Source organism: Cephus cinctus, unplaced genomic scaffold, assembly GCF_000341935.2.
Source record: "Cephus cinctus unplaced genomic scaffold, Ccin1 Ccin1_scaffold1588, whole genome shotgun sequence".
Classification (NCBI taxonomy): Eukaryota; Metazoa; Arthropoda; class Insecta; order Hymenoptera; family Cephidae; genus Cephus; species Cephus cinctus.
Genome location: NW_014333893.1, coordinates 162,256 through 174,913, shown reverse-complemented (window position 1 = coordinate 174,913; position 12,658 = coordinate 162,256). Strand labels below are relative to the sequence as shown.

The 12,658-nt window shown below is 45.7% G+C and overlaps 2 protein-coding genes across 2 annotated transcripts in view; both read left to right on the top strand.

Moving 5' to 3' along the window:
• Positions 1–35: 35 nt before the first annotated feature.
• On the top strand, positions 36–7,050 carry LOC107273435 (titin). Its single transcript, XM_015751618.2, has 9 exons — positions 36–423; positions 1,897–2,276; positions 2,477–2,699; positions 2,811–3,098; positions 3,183–3,310; positions 3,369–3,541; positions 3,607–3,925; positions 3,990–4,401; positions 4,486–7,050. The coding sequence occupies exons 1-9, from the start codon at positions 330–332 to the stop codon at positions 6,765–6,767; spliced, it is 4,299 nt and encodes a 1,432-aa protein (XP_015607104.1). The 5' UTR covers positions 36–329; the 3' UTR covers positions 6,768–7,050.
• Positions 7,051–7,353: 303 nt separating this feature from the next.
• Positions 7,354–12,658, top strand: part of LOC107273398 (titin homolog) — a 56,168-nt gene continuing 50,863 nt past the window's right edge. Inside the window, exons 1-3 of the mRNA XM_025090757.1 lie at positions 7,354–7,567; positions 8,809–8,947; positions 11,692–11,980. Of these exons, the coding sequence (XP_024946525.1) occupies positions 7,555–7,567; positions 8,809–8,947; positions 11,692–11,980 (441 nt within the window). The 5' untranslated portion in view covers positions 7,354–7,554. The remainder of the gene's footprint in view (positions 7,568–8,808; positions 8,948–11,691; positions 11,981–12,658) is intronic.

Sequence of the window (12,658 nt, the reverse complement as noted above, 5' to 3'; positions counted from 1 at the left end):
TCTCTCTCTTTCTCTCTCTCTCTCTCTCTCTCTCTCTCTCTCTCTCTCTCTCTCTCTCTCTCTCTCTCTTCGTCTATCACATCACGCGACCCTCTCGAGCTCTCACGACCTTACACAGTGCGTCCTCTGGTTCCGGTCCAACCAGAGAAGAGCAAAATTGCTGGTTACGCCGCCATCGCCGTCTGGCTGAAACGACCTCGGGACTCCTGGAATGTTGAACAAGCTGCCCTGACACCCCGTAGGATCTGAAGGATCGGGCGTCTTGGTCCGGCGTGCGCACTGGGGATCCTAATCCAACGACCCCCGGTGGATCCGCACGCCAAGTGGCAATGGGCAACGCCCCGACGAAGACCTCCTCCTATAACAAGAGTCAACCGTTAACCACCACCGGGAACTCCAAGAGAGTGCACTGGGATGGTCCAGGTACGCCGTCCTACCTCGACATTTCGACATTACGTTTCGACCTTAGCGCTTCCTTCCTCTTCTTCCAACCTACTCGGCACCTACGCTCATTCCCATCTTCCCTCTGGCCCTTTAGCATCTTTTTCCTTCCATCTGTCTGTTTAACTTAGATGCACATGTAACGCCTGCAGTGGACTTTTGATAGCTCATCTGACCCTGGTCCATGTCGAAGTGGAATTGACTCCTCTTGAAGTTACTTAACCTGAGACACTGCCAGTTTTGTCATCCTCTGTCATTCAATAATTTTGCCTGTGAACGCATCTTATTGGTGTCTGTAGTAGAAATTGAATAATAGCACAGTCGTAAAAATACGAAATCTACAATTATACTTTTTCACGCGACGCTTCCCAGTGAATCACAGTAGATAGACCTAAAAAAAAATTATTAGAGACGATCATCTAGGCTTCTTCTCAGCCTGATCATTTTATACGGATCCACGTTGCTCCTGTCAAACTCCATTTTTCCCATGACAGCTCACCTGATCGTTCACTCTTACAAAGATCCTTTAACGTCTAACTTTTTCGAAAAATAAAACGAGCCAGACGTTTTTCAAAAAATTATTCAACCAAACGATTTCGGTTTCGTGGATTATTTTTCAAAGGTGTCACAGATCGTAATCGACCGTCCAGGCTGATCGTTAATGAAAAATACTCTTTGATGATAATTCTTCGATTGTCATTATGTCTCTTGATTTATTCGAGCTATCCGGTTCGGTATCTGGTGTCGTGCATAGTTTTCCTCCCTGAGTGTGGTTAGAGTTCAGCTTGCCAAACGGTTTCTGTTTTATTTCGGGAGCGCCACGTGCACGGCTGTGTTGGCGCATGTTTCCTTCGTGCGTGTGAACGGCTTCTGGCTTGTGCTAGCGATTCGACTACCTTGTAACCAGGGATTTTTCCCACTGCACGATCGATAAATCAACGATCATTGTCGAGGTTGGAAAAATCATTTTGAGACTCAACAATCAATCATTTTGAGTCTCTTCAACAATCATTTTGAGTCTCTTCATTAAATTCGACTAAAATTTATTACAGGAAATATTGAAGCTGGACAGAGGCTAATTTATGCCAGAGAACAGGACTGACTATTTTGAAGCTTTAACTAATAAATTAGTCTAGGGAAAGTGACACGAATGACAGAATCTTAAATCAAGCTTGGGAAGGGCAGTTGAAATCGACCTCAAAGTATATTGTGGGATATTGGTGTATAAATGGAAAAATATATTATAAAATTTTACTAGACAGTCGATCCCCAGGTTCTAGCGACTCCTTTGTTCCTGATCGCAATTAGCACCTTGGCATTCTGTCAACAGTCGCCGCCCGGGCGTCTAACATGCTCCCAACATAATACAACAATCGACAGTCTTCACGAAAACGTACTCCAAGACGCTTTTCAACGTCCGCCCAGTTGAGTGAATCCTTGAAAAAAATTTGCCAGGTCTTCCATCAGCACCTGGTAAACCGATCCTCGTACCAGGAACCGAAGACACGCAACCGGATGTGGTCAGCATCCGGTGGGAGCGTTCTCCAAGTAATGGAGGATCAGCGATCATCGGGTACCTGGTGGAACATCGTCGTATGGGTTCTCCGCACTGGGTCAGATCAGCACCGATTCTCTGTACCTTTCCGGAGCTGACACTCAGTGGTTTGGAACCTGGTTGGCGCTACCAGTTCAGGGTCAGAGCACAAAACGCTTTGGGCTTATCGGAACCCAGTGAACTGTCGGACCCATTGACGGTGACCCTCCAACGAGCTGCAGCCAGCACGCCACACTTTGAACTCGAACTCAAGGATACGACAGTTCTTGAAAACGAACAGGTAAAGATTTCACTCTCTTCGGTAACCTATTCAGATCAGATTTGTCTAATGTAGAACCGTCCGGTCCAGTTAAAGTTTCAATTCTCAAGACATCGTTATCAGTCGTCAAGGATTATTTGACTTTTAACCTAACAGCCAGCTAAGGTCATTGAAAGATCTCTGGAATGATAAACGAAGATATTTTCAATTGATAAATCCAGGCTGAGTTCATCGTCCACTTTGCCGGGACTCCATTACCGAAGATATCCTGGTTCAAGGACGGCTTTGAGATCTTCAGCAGCAGGAGGACCAGAATTTTCACCGAAAACGGAAAGAGCACTCTTCTGATACATCAGACAGCTCTGAACGACGAGGGTGAAATAAAGTGCACTGCTACCAACCGAGTAGGACACATCAGCACAAGGGCTAGGCTCATTCTCGAAGGTATACACTAGTCACTGTCAAGATATTAATTCGAGTGATTACTCATGTCCCCGTTCGATCATCTTTCTCACTATCTGGTCCATTGCCATTGGTACCACTTGGTACCGTTAGCACCCCCACGAATTCGACTACCACGCCAGTACGAAGATGGTCTCCTTTTCGAGCAGAATGAGACCATCAGGTTGAAGGTGTCTCTAGCTGGGAGACCAACGCCTGTCATCAACTGGTACCATGATGGAGAACTGGTACCAAATGATGACCGGCACATTGTCGAAAGCATGGATGGCGAGTGCGTCCTTAAGATCCCTGACGCCAAACGGAAGGATCGTGGAGAATACACTGTCAAGGCAATTAATAAATTAGCTGAGGACGTCGCCAGTTTTCTGGTTACCGTGACAGGTTAAGTTTCTCATTTTTTATTAATCTCTTATTCAGTCAATGTCAAATGGATTCTAATTGGAGATACCGTTGGCTGTTGAGTAGACAGACCATCAGCACCTGGGAAAGCTATCGTTACCATGACCTTGGGAAGATCCGTGACTCTATCGTGGAAGGAGCCAGATGACGATGGCGGATGTAAGATCGGAACGTACATAGTGGAATATTATAGGGTAAGTGTGAAATGAATGAAAATTCGTATCCAGATTTTTATAAAAAATTATATTGCAGGTCGGTTGGGACGTCTGGCTGAAAGCTGCCACATGTCGGCAACTAACAACGACTCTCGGTGAACTCATAGAAGGTTCGGAATATCGTTTTCGAGTAAAAGCCGAAAATCCATATGGCGTGAGCGACTCCAGCGAGGAAAGTGATGTGGTCTTCATTCCTGATCCCAAGAGAGGGTAACTCCTTCAACAGTTGACCCACCCTGGAATCATTGCTCCTGCTGACATTTATTTATTCGCAGAATCACAGCGCCGCCGCTTCGCGGCAAATCACAAAGTCAACACGAGATCAACAAAGCACGAGAGAAGCGTGAAGTGAGCTTCGCTGAACCCGTTCAAAGGACCAGAAGCTTAACTCGCGAAGAGGCTTCGCGCGGTGTACCGGAAACTCCCTCAGAATGGTCCTCGACGCAGCGACTCAGTACCGGAAGATTGTCCAGAGCCGACAGAGTCACTTTCGCTGACATGATCGATACCAAACCTGAACTTCCGGCAAGATCGCGAAAATTGTCGAAGCAAGACCGCAGCGAGCCCGGCGTGACGCTTGAGAGAGACACGGAGGTAGATAATTACGTGAACTTCATAAAAATAAGTACACGCCATCTACATCGATCACTTTTCACAGGTGACGGACACTTTTGAAAAAAAGGAAACACTCACTCTCACCAAACAGTCCACTTTGGAACCCGGAAGACGTTCTCCGTTCAGGGAAACCAGGTCTCGCTCTGTTTCCAGAGAGCGTAGTCTCTCTCCGTTGCCAATGCCGAAGATCCAAGAGAGCCAGGAAGAGAACAGTCTTCTAAGACCAAATGCGCCACACTTCCTCTTGCAGAAGCAAAACACGATAGACAGTTTGCCAGTAGACAGACCCGCGTTGCACATTGGACTGAAGAGACAAAACACAGTAGACAGTATACCGACGTCACCGTCTGTGCCTCGAGAGGATGACGAGACTATGCTTCATGGCAGTTCCGAATTTATGCTAGTACTTTATCCCGAGGAAGGTGATCAGACGCAAAATCAAAAAGCCACATCGCGTAAGTAATGATCATTAAATTACTTAAAAATATAATATAGGCAAGCTTCTTGACGCTGGTTCCATGTTTTTATATTTTTGTCAGATATCGAACGAACTCAAAGTGCGACTGAAACAGAGGACGAGGACCTCGTACCACCACCCATGTCCTTGTCTTTACCTGAACTCTTCAGCATTAATCACGAAGTGGTGGAAACTCTTCGTGAAGCTGTAAGCTCGACCGAGTTACTTCACGAACGCGCGATGGAACGATTCTATCACGCGGTTGCCGTCGAAGAAGCTGAACTTGCTAAGCGTAAAGCTCAGACCGAGAGGCGCACTGGTGAGCTTGCAGGGATAACTGGTCCGAGTCAAAAGTCTGATGTGAAGATCAGGATCAATTCGATGGAAGCTGTGGATTCCGACAGTCTTGAGAGGAGGGTGTCTCTCAGACGGAGACTTTCAAATTCGGGCGTAGGGATTCAGATGGCTTGGCAAGCTAAAAAGGAACGGAGAAGATCGAGCGAAGGTCAAGCCGAACTGCAAATCACCTCGAAATCTCAACCTGTCCTTCAGGACATAGCTTCCGATCCGAATTTGACCGGGAACCGTGAGAACTTGATGTCCAAGATAGAATCTTCACAGAATCATATCGAACGTCTTCACAGGTGGGACGAGAAGAGTATGCCTTTGACTGTTGAGAAGTTGGAACTAACTACGGAAGTTCCTGAAGACAATGTTGAAGAGGAGGTACCGAAAGAAGAAGTGGAAGAAGAAGAAGAGGAAGAGAGCACAGAAAGCTCTGAAGAATCTTCTGAAGAGGAGAGTAGCGATAGCGAGGATTTAAAATTATTAAAATCTAGGATATTGGCTCAACCCATAATAGATGAAGAAGACACGTATCACCCAAGAGGAAATCCTGTTCCCCACATGAGTCCGGAACCACCACCTATTCCAGCACACAAGGTCCCAATTCTAAACATCTCACCACCTGTGCCCAGCAGACCAGTGTCCTTGCCGTCTTCGCCGACCAATGTAATGCCCAAATCGATCTTGAAGAAACGAACTGAAACGGAAGTGGTACCCCTCAACCAATTTGGCAGACCAATCCCACCGGAGAAACCGCTACCACCTGAGAAACCAATCAGAAAGACCCTTCAGCAGGAGGAGCAACCGGAAGCGGAGCCTGTGACCTTGAGGAAGAAATCATTGACCAACATGCCGGACACTATGAAAGCCACAGTTATATCTGAAGCAGATATCGAAAATGCGAACATGTTCTCGGCCGCGGAAGCTGCGCGAAATAGGCGGAGACAAATCAGACAGACTTCCTTGGAAGAAGAAGCCGAAGCAAACATGGCCGTCATCAATCACTACACTGAAATAGTCAAAGAATATTCAGTCGCGCATTCCGCGCATCCGGTTTACTTGAAGAGAGAAGAGCTCATCAACGCGGCACCTAAAGAAGAGATAGAGCCGGTTGAATTCAGGCCTCGAAAAAATTCGATCAACGCTGCTGAGTACACTGAAAGAAACAGAAGACCATCCGTTTCCGGTAAGGACCTCAATGAAAATGCACGAAGACCTTCAATCTCCGACAATGCAGCCCGGGAGAAGACCATGTCCCCAGAACGGAAGCAGATGTCCAAGAAAACAAAATCTCCGACGCCAAAGAGGGAGGTTAAAGAAAATAAAGTGACGCAAAATAGAAGAGGCAGTGTCTCCAAGGTCAACAAGGATCAAAAAGAAGATCAACCAAAGTCCAGGAGGAACAGCGTCAGTTCCCGGGGAACTACACCAGCTAAAGAAATTAAGGATCGTCCGAGTAGACCTCCTTCGAGGACGGAATCACCTGGACCACGTTCCAGGAACGTCTCCAAAGAGAGAAGGCCATCCAGGCCGTCATCAAGGACTGAGGATCGTGCGGTCTCTCAAGAGCGAGGTCTCCCACAAAGAAGTCGACCTCCCTCAAGGACAGCTTCCGAGGACATCCGAAGTACGCGGGACAAATCGGTAGACAAGAGGAAGTCCAGTAGGCCGTCTTCGAGGTCAAACTCAAGGGACCGTTACCGGCCGGAAACCCCGACCGGGACCAGGATGGAGCGTCTTCAGCAGGCCTTGGACAGCAAGAAGTACCGGTCCAGGAAGAAGCTAACCGATAGGGAGTACTCTGACAGCGTCGACGAACTTACAGCCAGGGCCGAAATCAAAGTGAGGTCAACTATGAGCTACGTGACTGACCTCAGCTTGCTCCTCGCCGCAGTTTACGTTTACATCTTCAAAAATGAAATCCTGGCTGTGCCTTTCATTGGACTACTGCTCTATCGGCAGATCCAGGAAGAGATACACAGGCGACTGCCCAGCTGGTGGATACGTCGACACCAATAATAATGATAATTATTATTCTGACCTCGACTTCGATTCAACGATCATCAGACGATCCGACCTTACTACCAAAAAGAACCTCGTGAAGCTCCAGGTTCAAACGCATGAAAGACACTTATCGACAATTTTAATCGGAATATCAAAATATTGAATGACACTTTAAGCGCACTAAGATTCTTATTAGATATATTTCCTTATTTATTTATCTCATTATTGTAATTGATGTACTGATCAAAAAGCGTCCATCTACAATGTAAATAATATGACGTTTATTTATGGTTACGAACATCCAATTGCAACCGTTTCTCTTTCCTCTTCCACATAGGTCATACGAGCGCCCTGCGAGATGGTCCCCGCCTCGGCAACTGGATAAGCACGAGGAAAGAGCAAGGAAAGTCCCAGCTTAAAATTAGGAGCTCAGCGATGAAAAAAAAAGAAGTCGAATTGTTTAGATAAGTAAAAGCGTGAGATCGCGTCGGCTGGTCTGGCATTGAGAACATAAGAATATGACAAGATGGAATTACGTCAGTGCCGTGGCGCATGTCCATTGCGTCGACGCGATGCCTGTGGCGGCTGTCGACGTCGACGGCAAGAGGCGCCGCGACGCTTCGGGACGATTTTAGACCAGAGCCCTCAGCGTGCAGGCCTCCTACCAGCAGATTTAGAGGTGCAGGGTGCGCAGTGGCTCCGGACTCGAGCAAAAAAAAACTGGTTTACTGGTTCGTTCGCCGGGCGGTGTCCGAAGTGATGTCAAATCGAGGAAGGATCAGGAACCGAATCACCTGAAGAGATGACGTTAACCGGTAAGTCCCAGTTCAGAACTCGAGTTCACTCAACTTCCGGTTTCATTGATCTTCATCCGCTCGATACAAGACTTGACAAAAATCTCCGTCTGAATAAATTCACCAAGTTCACCGATCCTGGACCATCCTGAATACCCGACGTCGTCGTCGCGACGGCCACGACGTCGAAGCGCCATGTTCCCTTCGAGGTTACCAAAACACTGCTCTCCTGACCTGTCCCTCTTGGCTCGCTGATACTAACCATTTACGACCGCCAAAAAATCATAGATCATCTCTCATCCATCCTTGCGCCTTCTGGTGCAGATCCAGTGATCAAGTAGCTGGCGAAGCTCCCGCATAGCGATAGTAGCTACTTTCGACTACTCAGGATTAATAAGTGCCGGTCGTAGTGATCAATCGATATCATTGATTCGTGTATAATAATAATAATTTATCATGAGACCAGGTGAGAATATTAACCAGTGTCCAAGGTGCTACGTGGATCATAGATCATTGGATCATCCGACTAACCTGGGACTTTCGCCCTTCTTCCTGGCACCGGCTCCAGAATCCGAATGTTAAAATATTTATGTGATCGGTCAGAGCGAACACGAAGGCTGAACATTTTTCTACTACACGCTAGATACCGACTGGCGGCAGGAGTTTGGATTTTGGTTCTGCAAAAGTGCGCGTTAAAAATATCGAAATTCCATGCGCGAAATTTTTACGAATTTTTTACGTGCGATTTCACCATGGCTTGGGATCGTTATCAAAAGTCATGGGTACCAATGGCGATTGATCAATTTTTTGAATAAATAAAAAATATGAATGATTTGAGTGGTAGAAAAAGAAATGTTTTTCTTCCCCTATTAAATGTAGCAATTTATCAATCCATCGTAGGGATCACTTTTCTATTTATAGGAAACACGTGCTGGCCGTTCGCCTATGCGTAACCCTATGCGATTTTATATACGAGGACGAATTGTGCCGGATGATGAAAATCATGAGAGATTAAAGGCAGCTCACGTTATTAGGAGGCTGTACGCCAGTCGAAAGTCTCGTTGCTCGTGCGAAGTCATTTAAACAGTATTTTTAGAAAGCCGCAGAGTCCAACCTAACAACTCGGGACGTGTTTTAAAGACCGCCGGCTTTCCCGCAACACCTGTCAACGCGATTCATTTCGCGATCGGATTAGATTTATCAAGACGTTAAATTTTCAATCCAGCCGAGAAATCTTCATACGGATCCTTTGACCTTTTCAGATAGTGCTACGAAGCCCAGTAAACCACGATGGGAGGACGAAGAAAAGGAACTGGAAGCAAACGTCAGAGCTGGTTCGGATCTGTTACTGGAATTCAAATTAGGAGCCTTTGATAACGATGACCATCTACAATTTGAATTGTAAGTGTTAAAAGGGTTAGACAAAAAATGTCAATCGTACCAAGTCACATGGTCGAGAATTTTTTTTTTGAAAAATTCCTATAAACGATAAAATTACTTATTTTACTTGGATTCGCTGAAATTTCTTGGTAGAATTTTTTTTTTCACAAATATTTTTTATCCTAATTATTCACACTCCCGTGGCGTAAATTTTTAAGTCTCACCGACGTCACAATACATTGCTGTCAGCTTGTAGACCAGGGATATGCTACAGTGGGAGAAACAAAAATATCTCGGAACAGGATGTTCCTGTTAGTGTCGTTCACAATGTCCGATCGAATGTGGGAGATGGAAAAAAAAATGGTAAAATGTCGAAAATTTAAATTTGCCCGGATGGAGCCGCAGTAGGCAGGATGAGCTTGTAAAATATTTGCCTAGGACCCTAAAAGAGATAGCGAAGCGACGCCACGCGACGCGTATTACGAAAGTCGCGATGACGCCTCGCGGAAGCTAAATTGGACGCTGAGTCTGTCGGCTTCGAGAGGGATTCGCAAAAAGCCCTCGAAGCGAGCAAACGACGTCCGACGCTCGGGACCGACGTCGACGTCGAAGGCGTCGTATGTGGTAAGAGGGTCCGAACGCTCGACGCACCGCGTCCCGACGCCCAAGGTCCGGAAGACTTGGAAACGGGAAAACCAAGCCTCGAGCGTCGCTGACGCTATCAGTCTTGCGTCTTGCGAGGGAGCGTCGCGACGCCCGACGACGAACGAATCCTCATTCCGGCAACGAATGACGCGACAAAGCCCATCGATACCGATCGATCATCGATCATTCACTATTCGTATCTCCCGCAGTGTGTCTCGTTAAATCTTAGTACTTGAAACATTCGGACCACTTTTTTTTTCCAATTTTGAGTTACGTCAGTTTTTTTTTTTTTTTGATTCTTGGTCACTCGACGCAGCCTGGATCGTGATTTATGTAAAAAATTAGTAATCGGGTAAAAAAATAAAATATAAGTGTAACCCACATGCGTCCTCGTTGTTAAGTCACATCTCTGGCAAACCCACGCAGACGCGTCCTTCGTGTTAAAATAAGAAATGCATAAAAGCGCTAATGCGAAAATCTTAATAAGATTTGGAGGCTTCGAACGGCTGTGTGGCTTCGCGCTAAAATAAAGAACTTGGTGTTCGGTGAATGAATAAATAAAGAGGACATTGGACATTGGCAGAGGACTATAAATAAAATGTGCGGTTACGTGAAAACTGCCGAACTCGACCGGCGTCTTCAAATACGATAAGCAAATACACGCTTTCGACGTTTACTATGCGAGCATCGATCGGCTTGTCGAGTTCAATAATATTGCCAATTGGAATTGTCGTGTGAAAATCGCGCGCACCTTCGGGCCATGGGGAATCAGTGCTGCAAGTGCGCCAATGGCAAGAAACACGTCGCCGGCAGATCTTCCGACTCGTCCGAGACTGGGTACGAGGAAGATAATTTTTTTCTTTTTTTCCTCAAGACTTAAAATTCTCTTGGAATAAAATTTCCTAAGATAAGGATAGTTCAGAGCTTTCTGTTAGATGAACTCTCGAAATATCGCATGAAGATTTGTTGCTGCAACTTCACGTAATTGGCACGAGCGTATCTGTCGATGCACACTGCATCTATTGAAGTTTCGATGCTCAGGCGTTCTCGAAGGTTTGATAACAAACTCGTAGAAACTGGGTTCGGCTTGGCTGGTTTCCTAAAATAATATAAGCTACAGACGTTAATCCTCGAATTATTGATAGAATATTAAAATAAAGAAATTATTTGTTTGGCCAATATTTTTTTTTATTCTTCGGGTTATAGAAAAATTGCCTTGGAATTTCTTTATGCAACTTTCAAGAACTTTGTTGTACGGCGCTTGCCAAGTTTTCGTGTATTGCGCAGCGGAGCGCGAATGTCACCGAAGAAGCTGCGAAGACCGGGGTAAAAATTGTGACGTTCATCGAGAATAGCATTCGCAATTGGCCGGGGTTAATCGATGAGGATAGCTAATTGGTCTGCAACCTCAAACTGTGCAATCTTGCGCAATTGGTGGGTGCAGCTGAATGAGGGATACCGACAGGGCGCCGATCGGAGCCACGGAATCCATTGGGACGTCGACCCAGAAGACGTCGAGGCAGACCTAGAAATCGTCGGGTACCCGTAGATGATCCGATTGGAGCTGGGCCATCGCCCTAAAGAAACTAGAATCCGAATCTGACATTTGCGGATTGCGAAATCGGTTCAATTGCATCACAATGACATCGACAGCCGCACGAACGTTTTGGTTGCCTTTTCTTTTATTCGGGTAGCAACTATTTTTAGGACAAGCAAAATCTAAACTATCCGACCTCTCGTGGTTCGAAACTGTTTTTCGTCCAATTTGAATTTCGATCGATCCAACCAATTGGAAATATTCACCAGCTGGACTGAAATTCTTGTAAATCCAGTTAAATCGAACTGGATGCCGCGCATCGAGGGAGCCCAAAGAGTCGTTAAAAAAAGATCGAGCTCTATTATTAGGCATTACCGACTGATTTCCGGTATGCAGTGACAGATACCGTAATTTTTAGTTTGAACACGTGCTTTCGTTTTACGCGCGAGAACAGACAACTCCGTCCTAAAATTGGAGGATAAGAGTCAATTTGGGAAGAGACGCTTTAGGGACTATCTGAGGATGCTTTTTGAGTAACCCTTGAGGAAGAATATTAATTTTGACTTTTTTGAATGTTTAACAGGTTGCGAGGAGATCAACCCATGCCATCGGATAGATATCGCATTCACGCAAGAAGCAGCGTAGTTCAGTTGACATTGAAAGAATCAAGAAAAGATGACGCAGGTCAGTACGCTCTGGTGGCGAAAAACATATCCGGAAGTTCCTCAAGAAGGATTCACCTGAGCGTCGATGAGGTCAGCGCCGAGGACGGCGACCCGCCGATCTTCATCAGGAGGCTGAGCGATCTTGCCGTAAAAGTTGGAACCAGAACCAGATTCCTCGTGGAGATTCGCAGTTCCACGAATTTGAAGGTTCGTGTCCGTGCTATTTTTCCCCTTTTCCCCTTTTCCCCCCGGTCTCTTCGTTTTCTTCCAGTCTTGGAAAGACAAAAGATAAAACGCCGTCTCGGCACTCGGCCAGATATCTGAATCTACCCGGAAGGGAAATGCGTCTACCGGTGCATGTACCCAAGTGACGTATTGCCATGAATTCCACAAGTAGCCACGCTTTGGATAATGGCGAACTAAGATAAGCCAGGGTCACTGACCTCAGTACCAAACAGTTTCACGTGCCAAGGAAAAACACTAATAAAAATTGTTATCATTTTCTTCATTCAAAAATTATATTTTTTAAATTTGACTTAAGCCAGTAAAAATTTGAGAGACAGATGTTCCCTGATATGACGATCAAGAAATTGTGACATCGTCGCGACGCCCGGCGTCAGGTGTGGCTATGGTGCTATTAATGTCTGAACCCAATAACGAAGTTCAAACGGATCTTCCGATTGACATGTCTGTCGCAGCCTGATTCTTTGAAGCAATAATAAAGAAATTTCGAATGAACTCTTTTCAAAATCATACTTCACCAGTATATGTATCTGTCATAGGCCAAATAAATAGTGCTACGAACTTTTACACTCTGATGTAAGGAAGCACGTATTTCGAACACACTGACCTAATGATTATCCGGAGTCCAAGTCGTCCATTATT

What these genes read in the sequence shown, in the direction of transcription:
- LOC107273435 (XM_015751618.2), top strand. Translation starts at nt 330, where the DNA reads ATGGGCAACGCCCCGACGAAGACCTCCTCCTATAACAAGAGTCAACCG. An exon ending in CAGTTCTTGAAAACGAACAG is followed by an intron (nt 2,277 to 2,476) that starts GTAAAGATTTCA and finishes TGATAAATCCAG; the next exon opens with GCTGAGTTCATCGTCCACTT. An exon ending in ATTCCTGATCCCAAGAGAGG is followed by an intron (nt 3,542 to 3,606) that starts GTAACTCCTTCA and finishes ATTTATTCGCAG; the next exon opens with AATCACAGCGCCGCCGCTTC.